At 40.4% G+C, this 19,309-nt stretch overlaps 1 protein-coding gene across 1 annotated transcript in view; it reads left to right on the top strand.

Annotated features, from left to right (window-relative positions):
* Positions 1–19,309, top strand: part of Scai (suppressor of cancer cell invasion) — a 96,092-nt gene that overhangs the window by 42,434 nt on the left and 34,349 nt on the right. The window contains exons 3-6 of the mRNA XM_032903242.1: positions 3,245–3,376; positions 12,577–12,672; positions 13,425–13,511; positions 15,301–15,399. Coding sequence (XP_032759133.1) covers positions 3,245–3,376; positions 12,577–12,672; positions 13,425–13,511; positions 15,301–15,399 — 414 coding nt within the window. The remainder of the gene's footprint in view (positions 1–3,244; positions 3,377–12,576; positions 12,673–13,424; positions 13,512–15,300; positions 15,400–19,309) is intronic.

The raw sequence follows: 19,309 nt of genomic DNA, 5'->3' as shown, positions 1-19,309 counted from the left end.
TTTTATTATTTTATTTTTTGTTTTATTTCGGTAGGGGAAGGTTGCAAGGGAGGAAGGCAGATATAAAGGGATGGGGAGATGAGTGGGATTGGGATACATGCTATGAAATTCACGAAGAATCAATGAAAGTTTTAAAAGTTTTAATAAAAGCATTTAGGGCATATGTAGCTGTCTAAGGACAATTTGTGGGAGTAGGTTCTCTCTACTATGTGTGTCCTGGCAGTAGAACTATATCATCATGCTTGGTGGGTTTGCCTTTATCTGATGACAAACCAGCCATCTTGCTGACTCTAGTTTTTCATGAGTAACTAAGCTACATCCCCAGTCTTCATTTTTATTCTACCTTTTCCTGGCTCATTTTTATCAGAATTTCATTATTCTCTTCAAAGAAACAGCTTGTATCTTGTGCTGTAAGTTTTGTGTTTGGTTTATCCTTACTCTGTTTCCCAATCCTTTCCTCGCTTGCCCTTTGCTGTTCTTCTCTAGTGTAATTTGTAATATGTATTTCAGGATAGAACAGCTCTCCCTAACATCAATTTGTCTACATCCAAAACTGTATTTTCATTATTGGTCAGCCCAGGCTGTGTGTGATGCTGCATGACTGTCATCCCAGTCCTTGTGTGGCTGAGAGAGACAGGAAGATAACGAGTTTGACACCTGCCTGGGCCTTGAATTAAGATCCTATTCCAAAAATTCCCAAACTACCCAAACAATCAGTGCAGACTGTTGTAAATTTTATCCTTATTTATTTCTTTCCTTCCCCTCCCTTTTTTTTTTCTTTTGAGATAGGTATAGCTGGTTTTGCTGCTTTGTGGGTTCTTCTTTCTTCCACCTTTCTCTACTCCTTTTCTTCCACCCTTTCAACTCCCTACCACCTGATAAGAGAGAAAAAAGGATAGAGGGGAAAGGAAAGAGATCCAGAATAAAGTCAGGGGCAGGAAAATGAATGGCATCATTAAACTACTTCCTGCTAATTAGGAACATTGGTTTCTTTGGGGCAGATTTGATCCTCAACATCAGGATATCTGTTTTTCTTGTTTCTTCTTTGTGCATGACTTCTTAAAGATTTATTTGTTTTATTTATAAGTACACTGTAGCTGTCTTCAGACACACCAGAGAGGGCATCAGATCCCATTACAGATGGTTGTGAGTCACCATGTGGTTGCTGGGAATTGAACTCAAGACCTCTGGAAGAGCAGTGCTTTTAACTGATGACCCATCTCTCCAACCCCTGGGCATGACTTAACATACCTCAACCAACAACCCACCCCACCTCTTGGGGCCCTAGCATTTATCTACTCTTTAAAAGTCCTCAGAATTGCAAATGTCACACACTCTCAGAAACTCTCTGCAGCTGGCAGAATCACACCTCTACTGGAGCATGAGACAAATCATAGTCAGCTGCTACAGACAGCCTCAAGCAGCCCATATTCTACATCTGGGATTAAAATGAAAACATATTCTTATAATATTTCTATGTGTTTTTTTTAAACCAAAATAACAAAATTGTCACTATAGACAGGCTCTTACTATGTAATGTAACCCCGTCTAGTCTAGAACTCACTGTGTAGACTAAGCTGGCTTCAAATTCATAAAGATCCACTCTCATTTCTCATATAGCAGTTTTTATTATTATGTCCTGTTTCATAGATTTCATGATTAATTTTCCCTCCAGAGTACTATAGCGTTACTTTTCCTTTTGAAATTAATGTGTGTTTTATGATGAAGCCAACTCACTATGAGTCTTCCATATAATCTTAAGTGTTGCTTCACAGCTTCGCATTTCTTTCTTTTCTATGGTTTTTCCAAATGGTTTCTCTATGCAGTCCTGATGTCCTGGTACTCCCTCTGTAGACCAGGTTGGCCTCAAATTCTGAGATCCACCTTTGCCTCTGCCTCCCAAGGGCTGGAACAATGGCATGCACCACCAGGACCAGCAACAGCTTCCTACTTCATTTGCATTAGAACCTGTGGTTATCCTGGTTTGGATGCTGAAATTACCCATTTTGCCAATAGAATTTTTCCTTCAGGCTGTCCTCTAGGCATGTTTACACTTTTCTGAGCATTTTCGAATAAGATTTTCCAGATCATCGTGTACTTTCTAGGCCTCATTGCTTTAATTAGCCAGTTGCAGTTCTCCAAGGATCTCAGGCTTCCCCCCTCCCTCACAGCAGTTGTTCCTCATGCATGCTCTGCTCCAGCATTCCCTAAGAGCTGCCCCCTTTTACATTGCACGTGCACCTAGTAGCTCTAGACTGAAGTAACTAGGAAAGAGAAGCCATTTCTCTACTTCTTAAGTTTTATTTCAACAGCTCTCTGTCTCTCTGTTTCTGTCTCTCCCTATAGTTTCAGTAAATACCTCTATGTGTGAGAAATTTTTTTATACTTGTTAGCTTACCTTTTTTAGAGTGTGGTGTGTACACATGTGCTGTGGTGTGTGTGTGTGTGTGTGTGTGTGTGTGTGTGTGTGTGTGGTTCATTTGTGTGCTGGAACATATTGTGCGGTGAGTGACATTTCTCCATTGCTGTCCACCTTGATTTTTTGAGTCACTCACTGGAACTCAGAGCTTGCTAACTCAGCTAGACTGGCTGGCCTGCCATCCCTAGGGGTCTGCCTGTCTCTTACTCCTCATCTCTGGGATTATTATTAAGTATGTACCACCATACCCAGCTTTTTGTGTGGGTACTGGGATCGTGCTCAGGTCCTCGTGCTTTTGTGGCAGGCACTTTACCTGCTGGGATATTGCCTCAGTCTGTACCTTCACCTTAGGTGGAAATGCAAGTCAGCCAGAGGAGGAATGAGTGCAGGGATTTGTGGTCTGTGAAATACTTCCCTCCGCTTATTCTTTGGACTCAAGGTTTTAATTGTTATAATAATAAAATATGGGGAAGATGTTAAGGATTATTTTCTAGGATGAATTTACAGAATCAAAATAGGCAAATGGATAAAAGGCTCAATATTCAGATTATGAGTCAGACCAAATGCCTGCAACAGAATAGGAATCCAAATTATAGTCATTAAATGAAAGAATGATAAAAGTGGCTTTGGTTATGTTTCCACAATTCTCACTATCGGTGTGAGATCATTTATTTTCCAACTCTATCTTATATATTTTGATTATTTGAGTAATCAAAAGAATTCTATATTTGCCTTGGGGGGGAAAATGCCATCATATAATGTAACTAAGATCTGCCTCAACCCTCTGTTCATCAACTGAGTAAATGAGTATATATTTTTTTACAGGACTGAATTTACTCTTAAAGAAACCATGTCCTCTGGAGGTGCTGAAGATGATATCCCACAGGGAGAGAGGAAGACAGTTACAGATTTCTGTTATCTTTTGGATAAATCCAAGCAACTGTTTAATGGCTTAAGGTTAGTAGTTAAACTTTTCTCTAGGTGTGTATTTGCCCTGGATGATTTTTGGTAGGTTTCTGAAAATTATCCATATAATCATATAACATAAATATTTTATATACACACATATGAGCATATATGTGTGTGTGTATAGAGAGAGAGATAGATGGATTAGATAGATAGATAGATAGATAGATAGATAGATAGATAGATAGATAGATAGATTAGAAATAATTATTGCTGTAATTTCAGTACTAAGGAGGCTAAAAGTATGAGAATCACAGTAAGTCAGAGCTATAGAATGGCCAAGTCAGCCTGGGCTAAAGTAAGATCCACCTCAAAAACAAGACAAAGAACAAGTAGAAGCAATTGTAGACTTTTTCTTTGACAGAGAAGAGAATAGTTTTATTATTTAATGGTTGCTTATTCTTCCGTACCTGTAAATACAAACTGTCTTCTTATCTCATCATCATTATTTTAAAATGTATGGGTACTTTGCATGTTTGTCTATACACCATTTGCATGTCTGATGCCACCAGAAAAGGACATCAGATCCTCTGGAACTAAAGTGACAAATAGTTGTGAGCTGCCATGTAAGCTGGCAATTGAGCTTGGGTCCCCTAGTAGAGCATCAACCACTGAGCCATCTCTCCAGCCCCTAGAAGTTCTCTTTTAAACATGAATTTTTAAAAGATTTTAGTAGGTGAGCTAAGAAAATAGTTTAGTTGGTGAAGCATTTGCCTTGGCAGCTGAAAGTCCAGGAGGTGGAACCCTGAGAGTGACGTACACTTGTTACCCTTGCTTGAGAAGGTGAGACAGGAAGATCCCTGGGGTTTCATGGCCATCCAGTTTGACCAACTTGGTGGAATTTATGAGATCCTGTCACAACAAACAATGTGGATAGCTCCTAAGTGACAGTGTTAAAGGCTGACCTAGCCATACCTGCACTCATGTGAGCACACACACAGAGACTACACAGGAGAGATGTTAATGAAAAGGTGTAATTACATCACAGATAAAGAAAATTGTAAAAGATTTAAGATTAGAAATTTGTTTAATTCTGTGTGCTCTCAGAGTCTAAGAAACTGGATGTTCAGGACCTAGAGTTCCAGACAGTTGGGTGGGTCCCCAGGAGATAAAGTTACAGCTGTGAGTGCCTGGTAGGAGTGCTGCAGAGGAGTGCTAGGACCTCTGTGAGAGCAGTGCCTTTTCACTGCGGAGCAATCTCTGTAGCCTCATAGGACTTCTTCAGAAAGATTTTTTTTAATCTATTGATGTTTGTTTCTGTTTGTGAGTATACTATGTAGTATACAATGCCATTGGAAAGGATGGCAGATCCTCTGGAGCTGGGAGTTATGGGAGATTGTACATCATCATGTAGGTGCTAGGAACTGAACTTGAATTCTCTTCAACAGCAGCAAGTGCTCTCATACCAGATGAGCCATCTTGTCAGTCCCTGCATGATGTTTTATTTTGTTTTTAAGGAAAAGAAATGTGTTAAATGAATTTTCTGAGACAGGTATGGTGATATATAAACTGTGCTAGTTATTTTTGGCAACTTGACTCAAGTTACTGTCATCTGAGAAGAGGGAATTTCAATTGAAAAAGATGTTTCCACTTTTAATAAAGATGTGAGCACGTTATTAATTAATAAATATTGTGGGAGAGCGTGCCCACCAGGGCCTGGCCACCCTGGGCAGTTGGGCTAGAACTATATAAGAAAGCAGCTGTGTGAGCCATGAGGAGCAAGACAGTGAGCAGCACTCCTCCATGGCCTTGCTTCAGTGCCTGCCCTGACTTCCCTCCATAATGGACTGTGATTGGGAAGTGTAAGCCAAAAAACCCCTTTTGTCCTCAGGCTGCTCTAGGATATGATGTTTCCTCACAGCAACAGAAATCAGGCTGGGACAGTGCCTGTAATCTGGCTGCTCAGAAGGCAGAGTGGGAAAATCTCCTGAGCCCAAATGGCTGGACTAGCTTGGACAACAGTTAAGACTTCCTTTAAAAAATGTTTAATTTTTATATTACCTAAAATAGTGTGGCCTGTGTGTTTGTATGTGCTTTCTGTGTTTATGAAAACATAACTTCATTATTCAATATAGGACCTTAGTTGGAAAAGTCTTAGTAAATTTCTAAGTACTGTATGAGTTCAGTGTTTTCCTTGGGGTTCACAAGGTGGCAGGGGGAGGACTGTACCTTCTCAGTGCTATTCACTTTGGCTTTTTTGAATTACTAAATGAAAAACTTTGAAGTGTTGATGTTTTGTTTTGGCTTGGTTTGGTTTCAATCATTCTTTTGTAATGTGTAAGCTTTCTTTTGGGATAACCAAGAGGAAGTTATTTTTCATTGTTCTCTTCTATCACCTTTATGTGGGTTCTAGGGATCAAACTCAGATTGCCAGGTTTGTATGGCAAGCACTTTTACCCACTGAGGCATCTTGCTGTCTTTAAGAAGAGTTTTGATTGTCTCCTTTCTATATTTGTGTTGGTTTAAATGGAAAACAAAATCACAATGCTTACAGAGCACATGAAATCCACTGGTAGTCTGACCCAGTGCCCAGCAAGTGGCATCGAGGTGTTCCTGATGGAGTTGGCCTCCCCTAGATGTTCCTTCCACTCATGTGTGTGGATCATCTTTGCTAGGTTTCTTTGTGTTGCTTTCTTCAGTTGGTGAAGAGAGCTTTTGTGTTTCTCTGAGGGGAGGGGTATGAGGATGGCACAGTGCTGTGCTGGAAATGCATCCCAGTCCTCCATGCATAGTGGTTATTCGCTGTGCCACTGAACCATAAACCCAGCTGCAGTGTAGTTTTAAATTTAAATTAAAGATTTTTAAGCCCTGGAGCCTCTCCCAAGTCTTAGACCAAGTAAAAATAAAGCTTTTGGTAACAGAAAAAAAAAAGATTTTTAAATAATTTATTTTTAAATTCTATATATATGTGTGTGTTTGTGAATGCAAGTTCAAATGGAAATGCTGGGTTCCCCTGGACCTGGAGTGACAGGCATGTGTGGGCCCCCCAGTGTGGGCACTAGGAAATGAGGGCAAGTCCTCTACAAGAGCATAGCATGCTCTTAAGTGCTCAGCCCAAGTATGTTTTTTTTCTCAAAAAACAAAACAAAAATATTCATGTGACTTGAACTCAGAATAAAGATACAGAATGTGGAGTCTCAGAAACTCCCTAGTACCCTCTGTTATGGGAGTTTTCAATCCTTTAGAAGCAGAGTACCTGTCAGTACATGAAAGGATTCAAAGTTTTCTGTATAACATTTCATTTGAGGCCTGTATGGCAAATCTTAAGGAGTTCTATCTTTCCATCATATATTGGGATTCATTGAGTTATCAGAGCCTTTTGTTTCTCCAGCTATAATTAGAAATTTCCTGTTTGGGATATATGCATAGTAATTAGCTCTTCTTTCCATTCTGTGTAAGAAAACACACCAGAGAGTAAGACATTGGTAAAGTGAATGGTGATTTGCTTATGACAGTGCTTGTGTGTAGTTACAGTAGTCATGAAGTGAGAATAGTATTTTTTAAAAGATTTGAATATGTTCAAAAACCTCAAGTGCTTTCTGGGTTCGGGTTGCCATGGCAGTTAAACCTGAAAGTTAGAATGTAATACTTGGTAGGATTATCCCAGCAACAGTTTTAGACCTAGGTTTGAGAAGCAGCTATGTCTGTCTCCATGTGATATCACGCTATCACGCTATCTTGGAAAAGTGGAGGCCTGCGTCCCTTCCCTAGCTATCTCACTCTAGAGGAGTAAACATATACAGCTGAGACATACCTACCAAAGGGAACATAGTTGCAGAAATTAAATAAACGTATTCCTAATGCTTGCAAGGGGAGGAACTTTCACTATAGGTTTGTCTTTGTGATGTCCTTGTTATAGGAGGGAGTGAGGGAGGAAGGGGAGAGAGACAGACAGAGAGAAAGAGAGAGACAGAGAGAGATAGAGGAAGAGAGGGATGGAAGGAGGGGAGAGAAACAGACAGGAGAGAGAGAGAAAGAGAGAGAGAGAGAGAGAGAGAACAAGAAATGAGAAATAGTTTGTTCCTGTTGTTCCCTCCCTCTTCCTTTTCTCTGTCCTCTTTCTTCTTTCCTTCCTTCTTTCCTTCCCTTTCTTTTCCTGTTTTCTTTTTTTCTTTTCAAGACAGGGTTTTTTATGTAGTCCTGGCTATCCTGGAACTCATTCTGTAGACCAGGCTGCCTTGAACTCAGAGATCCACTGCCAAACTCCTCTTTCTTAATATTCTCCCAGAGGCCAGTTCTGCAAACTAATAGATATTACAGAAATAGTACCAACTGTGCATGTGTGTGCTCCATGCTTTCATGTGACTTACTACTTAACAGACTCAAGTATGCATTTGGCATAGACAGGCACTGAATTGGGTGTCTTGGGTTCATGGTTTAGAAAAGCATTGACAAATTTAATGTGAGCTGGGCATAGGCAAAGATGTAATCTCAGCACCTGGGAGGCAGAGGCAGGAGAGATCACCACAAATTCCAGGTTAACCAGGGTCATACAAAAAGACTGGCTGCTGCTGGTGGTGGTGGTGGTGGTGGTGGTGGTGGTGGTGGTGGTGGTGGTGGTGGTGGTGGTGGTGGTGGTGGTGGTGGTGGTGGTGGTGGTGGGTGGTGGTGATTGATGATGATGATGATGATGATGATGATGATGATGATGATGATGATGATGATGATGGAGCTAATAAGAAAATGTGAGCTTCAAATATAATTGTATATTCCAACTACTTTTTTAAAGTAAAAAGAAAATTAATAAATGTGTTGTTTGGTTCAGTGCGTCAGTAGTTCTGTTGTAGCATATTATCTGTGTAGAACTTACCAAGACATTTGCTTCCTTTTATATCAAGTCCTTGGGTGCAGTGACTGTCTTACACTGGCTTGCATCTCAGCTCAGATTAGACTAGAAATTCTCATTTCTAGGACTTCTGTGTGGCATTGTAGCTTGTGCCTCAGGCCAAACTGTACCCAGTTTAGGCTTCAGTTCTCACAGTGGCCCACGCTGCTCCCTCATTAATTGGTATTGGTTGTTCCTGGACCACATCTTTGATGGTCCATCATGTGTCTCCTTTTGGTTTCTCACATCCCCTCTATAGATACTGACAGCATACAAGGCATTGGGCTGCTGCTAGTTTGTCACCAACACCTGCATTTTGGAAGTTGTCAGGGGGTTTGTTTGTTTGTTTGTTTGTTTGTTTGTTTGTTTTGAGAGCTGCCAGAACAAAGTATAGTAGGCTGGATGCTTACTTAGTGGATATGTATATCTCCTAATTCTAGAGGCTGCAAGTTCAAGCTTGAGACGTTTGCAGGTTTAAAATTCAGACAGATCTTCTATCTTAACGTGTCCAGCTGAGTAAAGAGCAAGGGCTTCTGTTTGGTTTGGTTTGGTTTGGTTTGGTTTGGTTTGGTTTGGTTTGGTTTGGTTTGGTTTGGTTTGGTTTGGTTTGGTTTTTCAAGACAAAATTTCTCTGTGTGGCCCTGGCTGCCCTGGAACTCCCTCTGGAAACCAGGCTGGACTTGAATTCAGAGATCCACTGGCCTCTGCCTCCCAAGTTCTGGAATTAAAGGCGTGCACCACCACTGCCTAAAATACCTTTTTAAAAAGCTCCCTCTGGTTCAAGAACAAAATGTTATGATTCTATGATAATATAAGAAAATCTAGGTTTGTGAATATAGATCACTGGTAGACTATTTGCCTAGTATATGCAGTGCCTATATTTAATCTCAGTACTGAGAGGATAAAAGAAATCTAGATCGTTATCTTAAATGCTAAAAAAAGAGAATATTGAATTAGGAGTTAGAAGGTGGTTGAATTTGAGTCCTAATGTACTGGCCACAATTCCCAAGCAACTTTACACACACACACACACACACACACACACACACACACACACACACACACACACACACACACACACACACACAGAGGAATTTGAGTCACAATTCCCAAGCAACTTTACACACACACACACACACACACACACACACACACACAGAGGAATTTGAGTCACAATTCCCAAGCAACTTTACACACACACACACACACACACACACACACACACACACACACACACACAGAGGAATTTGAGTCCTAGTGTACTGGGACTCAAATTCCCAAGCAACTTTACACATGTACACATACACTCATACTATAGAGACACTAAGCATTTAAAGTAAATGAGAAGCCAGTGAAAGATGTTGTAAAAACAGAAGAGTTGTAAGCGGTCAGGAATTAAGGAACAGTGTTATACCACTCAGGACTGGTATGAGGAGGGATGAAGATTAGGCATTAGTGATCATAGCTCATTCAAGTAAGTGAAAAAGGGTAGATGTATAGTGTCTTAGTTAGGTTTCCATTGCTGTGAACAGACACCATGACCAAGGCAACTCTTATAAGGACATTTAATTGGGGCTGGCTTACAGAGGTTCATCATCAAGTTAATCATCAAGGTGGGAACATGGCAGTGTCCAGGCAAGCATGGTATGGAAGAGCTGAGAATTCTATATCTTCATCTGAAGGCTGCTAGGAAAAGACTAGCTTTCACACAGTTAGGAAGAGGGTCTCATTGTCCACACCCACAGTGACACACTTCCTCCAAGAAGGCCACACTTCTTAATAGTGCCACCCCCTGGGCCAAGCATATTCAAACCACTACATATAGAAACTTGAAACTTGCAGAGTTTTGACAACTTAGCTTCACACTGACTACACCTGCGAGGTTTGAGTTAGTCATCAAGTTAGTCATCAAGGTTTAAGTTAGTCATCAAGGTTTGAGTTAGTCATCTCATCTATGTCTTCCTAGCCTCCTCCTGATAGATACCCGCTAACAGTGCTGAGGGTTTAAGGAAAGGTAGGTGTCACACCAGTACATTACTCTAAAACATCAGAAAAAGAATGAGCAGCTAGCTTACAGCACCAGTGCCTTTGCAAAATGAAATGCAAGGTCATTTACCTTACGGGATAATTCACAGAGTCACATTTAACTTGATTCCATGAGTTATTAATTTCCTATCTCTGTTGACATCAATGATAATCAGATGATGCATTTAGAATCAAGCTTTGAATATTAAAAGAATTTGTCTAAGACTAACTTTCAAATACATTATTCAATTTTAGATTCTAAGCACTTATAGTGATTTGAATGTTAGCTCTAGGACATTTGTCATTAGGGGAAAGGTGATATATTAAGAAATTTAACCTTGTTTTGCAAAAGAAACGGTTTAATAATTGAATGCTTTTTTTTTTCTGTTTATGGGGGAATAGGTAGTGCATATAAGCCATGTCATTTATGAGAAGGTCAAAGGACAACTTTTGGGAATTGGTCCTCTTCTACCCTATGGATCTTGCGGATCAAACACAGGTCATCAGCCTTGGCAACAGGCTATTTTGCTAATCCATCTTGCCAACTGTGGAGTGACTGATTCTATAGACTGGAATGATAAATGCTCTGAATTCTTTTGAAGAAATTAATATTAAAAATATATAGCTAACATTTTTCATTGATCTAAATGTGAGAAATGTTTGTGTGTCATTTATTAACAATTCTTATTTAGTGATTTTCTTAGTGATACTAGAAGACTAGTCGCTTCTATTTCAGTTATTAATTTTATTCTGATAACCCCCACATTGGGCACAAAACATTCATCTTTAAAACACTGTTTTGTATAACAAAGAAAATAGAAGTATAACTTATCATCATCATCATCATCATCATCATCATCCTGTATGTCTGTGACATACGTGTTAATGCACATGCAGTAGAGCTCATGTGGAAGTCAGAAAACAACCTTGTGGAGTCTGTTCTCTTCCATCTTTACACAGGGTCTGGAAGTTGAACTCAGGCTTAAACTTTAACCACTGAGCTGGCTCACCAACCCTCAATTCTTTATTTATTCAACAAAACAAATATTACAAAAAAACACTGTTTAAAAGCATTAAATGGTGAGCTGTGAGGTTATTTGGTTGTTGGGGTTTGTTTTCTTTATTTCATCTTATACTTTTTTAATGAGGATGAATCATCAGAAACATAGATATGTTTTTTTCATTGTGTGTGTGTTCAGGGAGGGATATCTTTTAGTTACATAGACAAGAACTTCCTATGTGTAGCTTAGAATGGCCTCAAACTCAGGATCCCCCTGCTTAGATCTTTTGCATGCTGGAATGACAGACATGTAACACCATGCTTTTTATAGCTAAGTGTCTGAAATTAAATCTTTCAATCCTGAAATTCCTTGAATTTGTATATTTTTTCCTATTTCAACTGCTTAGAGACTGTCTATTCATTTATTTATTGGCAGAATTTACCCTTTTCTTATAGCATTTTGTTAAAGTCCAACCAACTGATAAAGCCCAGAGCCACCTTCTTTGTATAAACCCCCAAATTTGTCATACTGCCTGCATTCCAGATCACTGCAGACAGTTTTGCCATCCCATCAATGGCCTCATTTCCAATCCATAGTAATAGTTGCCTGTTCTTCAGGCCAGTGCTAGGGTCTTTCATGACAGTAACCTGCACTCAACACCGGTTCTTAACTAGCTTTTCTTACATACCACAGCTATAACAAATAATTCCTAATTTTCATGCCTTACAAAATGGAGATTTATTTCTAACTCCCAAGTTACCTGTAAGCTGTCTGCAGCCCTCTGAATCCATTTGGTATATCTTCTCTGTGTTACAGGCTATGGTCCATTTTAGATCAGATATTGAAGGGAAGATAGAATAACTTAAAATTATATGCATTGCCCTAAACAAGTTAATATGGTTAGGCCCAATGTTCATCCAGTATGTAGGGGAGTATTTGTTTATCTAAGGCAGGTATCACAGGTCATCAGGCTTAAGGACATGGTCTATATATTTCAACCACACCCTCACTTCTAGTAATGGCTATATTCTCTAAAGCAGTGTTGCCAGATTACTGTAGTCTTAGCTGAATATAAATATTGGAATGAGTATATCACCTGCCAGTTAAGAAATGATCTGTCCCAAGCCTGTTGGGAGAGACTTGTTCAGAGGACACTAAGATGAACTGTAAATGGTATGAGACTGGGAAAATGTGTTCTGATCTCTAGAATTATTTTTCCTTCAAAAATTAGAACTTTGTTTAACAAAGAAATCCTTTGTTAAGCACTTACTGAGGTAAGTACTTTAATTAACAACATCATTTCTGAAAATGTAAAGCCACCGCCCACTTTACTTTTACAGAGATTTGCCTCAGTATGGACAGAAGCAGTGGCAGTCCTACTTCGGAAGAACTTTTGATGTTTACACCAAACTCTGGAAATTCCAGCAGCAGCATCGGTAAAGAGTTTCATGGAAACTTTTTAAAGATTTTATTTCATGTATGAGAGTACACCATCACTATCTTCAGACACACCAGAAGAGGGCATCAGATCCCATTACAGAATATTGTGAGCCACCATGTGGTTGCTGGGAATTGAACTCAGGACCTCTGGAAGAGCAGTCAGTGCTCTTAACCACTGAGCCATCTCCCCAGCCCCCTAGATAATTTTTCAAGGCCAGTCGTGGCTACAAGAAATCCTGTCTCCAAAAAACAACTAAGGCTGAGATGACTCAATAGGTGAAGTACTTGTCATTCAAGTGTGAGACAGTAATCCCATCTAATCCTGTAATGACACAGGAAGCAAAGCAGAAGGAGCCCTGGCTAATGTGCAATGCACAGTGATGACCAAGAATGTGAGAGATGATAACTGACACCCAGGGCTGTCATCTGACTGCCATATTTGAGCTGTGATATACATACCCGCACTCACATAATCACATGCTCATGCACACTCATATACACAGATTACATACATACATACATACATACATACATACATACATACATACATACATACAGTGACATAACACAAATCAGTCAATAGAGAAATATTTTAATGTAGTTGAATGGTTATAATAAAATCTTACAATTCATGATCTTTGCTAATGAGATGATATTTTATCATTGAATTTACAGATTTGATTCTTTTTGAAATTTATTTTTTTGTTTTATTGTTTTTTTGGGTTTTTTTTGTCTCCCATATAAACAGACAAGTCTTGGATAATCGGTATGGCTTGAAGCGGTGGCAAATAGGGGAAATCGCTTCCAAGATCGGGCAGCTGTATTACCACTATTAGTAAGTGAATTGCATGTGGAAAGAAGAAAGTGTTTCTTTGCTTAAAACAGAGCATATTGGAGGAAGGACAGTGAGTTATAGATGGAATTTTAGTTAGGCCAGATGGATCAAGATGGCATCATGAAATGGCCTTATATAATTTAAGCAGTGTTATTTATGTCAGCTGTTCTCTTTAGTAACTTCATTTGATCAGACCTGAGGAATTTGATTCTGTTTTTTATAAGCAGTGAACACTAAATAGATTTGCCATTCTTAGGACTTCTCGAGTCTTGATGGTGTATATAGACGTATAGCATATATGCTATTCTTTAGACACTCATCCTAGTTGACTGTGTTTGTGAGGTTGGCTAGATTAAGTGAGGTAAATTGACAGTTGTTTGCATCCTTAAAATAGTGCTATCTTTGTAGTCCCACCTTTCAAAGAGGAAAGAAGAGATCCATCTCCTTTACAAAGCTAAATCTCAGCACAGAGTAGCATCGATAGCAAAAAAACTTTATCCTTTTGTAATTTAAAAGGGAAGATAAGAAAAACCCACAAAGCCCTTGATTGTGGCATGGGCGTTTGATCCCAGCACTCAGAAGGCAGTCAGGGGGAATCTCTGTGAGTTCAAGGCCAGCCTGGTCTATATACAGAGTGAGTTCCAGGACAGTCAGGGCCACACAGAGAAGCCCTATCTCGAAAAACCAAAACAAACCAAACAAAAGGAAGATCAGTTAGGTTCTTTCCAGTATGGGTATCCCTCTGAGAATGCCCACACTACAATTCCTCTTTTTGCTAGAGCGGGATCCTAAAAATCCTTTATTATAGTGCTGAGAATAAGTGATTTTTGGAGTACTCATCCCTAGAGAAGACATGTATACCATTCCTCCCAAGCTCAGAGAATGGTAATTATGGAAGTGCAGATAGAGAGAAGGGCTGAGAAGTACCATTTTCTTGGCAAGACATGGCCATCCTAATCATGAACTCTCAGCAACTACAAATGTCTGCATTGGGTCTCTACTAAAAAGGGATCATTAACAGCCTTGCCTTGATGGAAGAGGAGTCAGGGCAGCTCTCCTGATAGATTCTGAGAAAGGTTAAGTTTCTACAGTTGTGTACCCACTACTGACCTCTCTAGACTCCATACATAGTCCAATCCAATGGTTGCATAAATGGCCCTGGTTAAACTAAATGAGACATACAACAAAACCATTTCATGAATCTGGGGACAGGAAGAAACAAGACTTGATAGGAATGGAAAGATGAGAGAGAGGAGAGAATAACCAGAAGGGTGGGTGGGTAGGGTTGTGTCTGTGTGTGTGTGTGTGTGTGTGTGTGTGTGTGTGTGTGTGTGTGTGTGTGTGTGTGTGTGTTGTGTGAAGTTTGTCAAGGTATTAAATAAACTTTTTAAAGTAAATTAATTTTTCAAAGTCTCTTATTAACCTAGGCATATTAAACAGACTCCATAGCTCATTAGCATCCCCCAAAGAATAGTATAGTTTAGTAAGGAGGAGGGGAAACTAAAGAAATGGAACAGAGATCAAGTGAGAGTGGATTAGTGAGTCCTGGGAGCAGGTATACTGGAGTAGCATGCTGTGCCTTGTAGAATGAATGAGTGATGTGTACTTTGGTTGGAACAGCAGGAAAGAACTGTACTGTTGCTGTTGCTACCAGACAATTGAAAGGTGATCAATACCTTGCTGACTCAAAGTTAAGGCAGTCATCCCCCTACCCTGTGTAGCGGAGGACAAGTGTTGCTCATGAGGATTACACCCAGTTTGTGTCATACTTAAAATTTTTTTCTTATAGTTTACGAACTTCTGAGACCAGTTATTTGAATGAGGCTTTCTCCTTCTACTCTGCAATCAGACAGAGGTCATACTACTCTCAAGTCAACAAAGAGGACAGGTATGTGTCAGCTTTGCTTTCAGAAATATGACAAGACAGTCAGCATTTTAGTTCATGTGGAACTAAACTAAAAAAACATAATTTCCTTTTTCTTTTATTGTTAGGTGGTGTGTGTGTGTGTGTGTGTGTGTGTGTGTGTGTGTGTGTGTGTGTGTGCACGCGCACGTGTCCATGTTCCCATGTGCAGATGTCACCGTGTACATGGAAAGGTCAGAGGACAACTTTTAGGAGTCATCGTCTACTTCAACTACATAGGTTCTGAGAATCCTATTCAGGCCATTAGGCAAGTGCCTTTATCCACTGAACCATCTTGTCATAGAGGGTGATTTCTTTATGATAGATATAGAAAGGACATCATAGGGAAGAAAGGACTGTAAAGCTAGGCTCAACTAATGTCTTTGTCATCTCCAGCCCATGTAGTTGTCAAGAGAAAAGACTACTAGAATTCTTTGAATTTTTCTGATTTAAATTTACTACTATAAGATGTGGCAGCAAACACTCTTAGTTCCAGCAACCTAGGAGAGTGTGTCCTGAGAATGATGTTTGTTTCCTGGAGCTTATTCAACATGCCCTTCCCCTAAGGGAAGGGTCATACAGAAATAACAATAAAAGAATAAGTCAGTCACAGTTTCTTGTCCTAGCTTAGCAGTCCTGTTGTGCTCTGTACTTCCATAATTCCAAGGAGTCCTAGGGATTCCTGTAATACCAAATGTGTAGCCCCTTTGTTTACCAGAAAATGTATGGGTTGGCCCCTAATGGTGAAGATTACCATAGACTCCTGGAGGTCCTGGTTCAAAAGAGCCTCCAGCTCTGATCCTCCATAGCTATGATTGGCTTGGGTTTTGGGGAGCCATCCCAAAACCGTCATGAACATTCATTTTTTTTTTCAGTAACCTATTTCATTGCAGTAGGAGCATTGGTCCTTTTATAAATGTCTCCTCTTTTAATCGTGGGGTGTATGGGCAGAGTTGAAAGTGGCCAGAGCTCATAGTGCAGCCATGGTTGCACATCCCATCTTTTTGAAAAGATCTTTGCTGTCTCTGTCAAACATCTTCTGGGCTATTAGAAAATAGTTATCTGCTCTTTTCTGCAAATCCACCCATCTTTTGTATCCTAAGTATGTCAGTGGCTGAGTAACAAAGGCAGGGTTAATCGCCTTGAGATTTGCCAGGACTTCTTGGTATAGAAGGGTGTAGAACTATAGGTGTTCAGGAGTCATTCCAGAAAAAAAGCTCAAAGTGATTCATTTATGGCCTGTTTTACGTCTGCTTACTTAGATAGGTTAGTGGGCTTTCGGGCTGCCTGCTTCATCCCTTCTAACAGAACCTGGTGGTATTTATTCCCTGAGTGACCTTCTACCTTTCTCTGTGTTGAAGTTTCATTGGAGTCTCTGTCTTAGCAGCTCACAGTCAATTGCCTTTGTCCTCTGGTCATCAGCCATTGAAGTTATTCTAGGAAATACTTCAGTAGCCTTCATAAGAATTTGTTTCCCTTCTTTGGTGTTAAAGAGGACATGGAGAATCTGTTGACAGTCATCCCATGTGAGGAGATGATTGAAAAAAGTAGAATCTGTTAGAGAAATTAAGGAATCTGGGTTAGTGCTGAAAGGGGGATTCTTGTTCTTCCAGTTGAAGAGATCTGTGGTGGAAAAGGGGCCATACAGGTAGGATGCTCAAGAAATGGCTGTAGGGGAGCAAGGCTCTTACCAGAATTGGAGGAGGAGTCAAGAGGGCCATATGGAACCCTCTGATGGGTCTGGGGAGGGGAAAAGATGGGGAGGTAGGGAAAGAGCTGGGAGGTAAAAGATAAGGGGAGGTAGGGAAGAGACTCAGACAGAGGCAGAGGGAATCCTTGGTGGTGGGCACTGAGCTGGCAAAGGTAGAGGTTGAGGTGGGGAGAGGAACAGGGGATAAAGATAGTTATATAAAAGAAGGAGGAATTCTTTTTTTTTTTTTTTTTTTTTTTTTTTTGTTTTTTGTTTTTTTTTCCGGAGCTGGGGACCGAACCCAGGGCCTTGCACTTCCTAGGCAAGCGCTCTACCACTGAGCTAAATCCCCAACCCCGGAATTCTTTTTCCTTTGAGTCCTGCAGAATAGTTTTCAGAGGGGACTTCTGGGTCTCTGCTACAGGCTCTTGAAAGGCCCATCTGCTGACATTCAGGACTTGACACCTTGCCCATTTCAAATCAAACAGATCTTCATCCAAGGTGGCGTGTTGGAAGTTGCTTTAGACAAGATATATCCATTCTATTCTGGTTGGCCAGGCATGCCAGGGGTGCCACGTACAATTGTTCAAGCTATCTGAAAGTCAAAAGTGCCCTGGGAGGGCCAGTCAACCCTGAATGTGGGCCATTCAGTTTCACAGAACAGAGACTCTTGGTGATAGGCTAATATAATTCTCCATGACTGTAGGGAGTAAACTTTGTTGAATTTTTTTTTTCTTTTTCTTTGTCCTTCTGTTTTTGGTTTTGATTTTTCAAGACAGGGTTTTTCTGTGTAGCCCTGTATGTACTGGACTTAGCCCCAATCTCACAGAGATCTTCCTGCCTCTCCCTCTAAGTGCTGGGATTAAAGGCCCAGCTAAGTTTGTCAAAAGTTCTTTAGAGTACAAGATAGAGGGCTGTTAGGCTTGCTAGTCTTATTACCCATACTGTCTATCAGTTCAGTTGTTCCAAGTCCAAGATAAACCAATTAACACAGAAAGTACAAAAGACAAAATGGAGACAGTAAAAATAAAACAAAATCAAGACTTACAAAGACAAAACATATGAAGACAAGACAAATGGGACATAAATACAAAGACAAGACAAATATGAAGCCAGACCCTGGACAGGAGCATATTCGAGTTCCATCAGATTCCCCAGTGCCCCAGATCAGGATCTCCACAGACCAGGGAGGCCTCTGTAGATGTTTGTGGTTCTTATCATCACGGTAGTTCACTCTGATAGTCCAAGTCTGTGAAACTGAAAGCACACTGTGGACCCTTGGAATTTCTCAAGGTGTACACTTCCTGAGGTGAGGCCCCTCAGCCTTAAAGTCCCAGAGTGAAGATCCAGCTTGAGAATTTGGGTGAGTGGTCTGAATCTCACTTGGGCTTCCAGAAAATGTAAATCCTACCGGTCGATAATAAGATCAGTCCCACAATTTTGAGCCAGATTTAAAGTAAAGTTGACTTTTTGGGGAAAGGTGAGCCACCCGGGAGCAGGCCAGCTACTGCCTCCCGAGTCAAGCTAGAGCGAGCAGCCCAAGGCTATTTCTCGGCCCCTTTTAAGGAGTAAAATTGCAAGTAGTTGCAGCAGGTTTGCAGAAGAGAGACAATGGGACAGTAAGAAAATACAGAAAATCTCAAAGGGTCAGGGTGTTCAAAAACACAAGTCAAGGTCATTGGTTGGGACAGGTCAGGCTCTAGGAAACAGTCTTCAAACAACAGCTCAGCTCTTACTACAGCATGTAATTTAAAAAAAACAACAACAAAAGAAATACACTAAAGTGGTTTCACCCACCCCACCCCACAGCTAGCTCTGTTTAGCCATCTTGTCCTGGTTCCTGAGGCTAGCTTGCTAAACTAACCAGTTTAAGCTGAAATCCCTAGAGCTGCTGCTCGAATTTCTCAGGCCATCCACTCATCTATGGAATCCATAGCTACTAGTTGCTCCTCCAGGCCACATGAGTCTGCTCCATCTTCAACCTTTTCCCCCTCTATCTTCTCCCTCCGTCCTCAAGTCTCTCCTTTCTTCTTCCTTCTCTCCCTCCTCTAAAACTTTCAGCCCTGCCTTTTCCATCCACTGCCCAGTCACACCTTATATGACCAATTACGTTTCTACCTGAGTACGTTCCTCAGGAGGGGTACCTCTCTTGAGGGAGTAAAAAATACACAGCAATCCACAACAATAAGTAAATGGAAACTTATT

Source organism: Rattus rattus, chromosome 5 (genome assembly GCF_011064425.1).
Source record: "Rattus rattus isolate New Zealand chromosome 5, Rrattus_CSIRO_v1, whole genome shotgun sequence".
NCBI classification, from domain to species: domain Eukaryota; kingdom Metazoa; phylum Chordata; class Mammalia; order Rodentia; family Muridae; genus Rattus; species Rattus rattus.
Note: the sequence above shows the minus strand (reverse complement) of the source record. Positions and strands in the feature narration are given on the sequence as shown.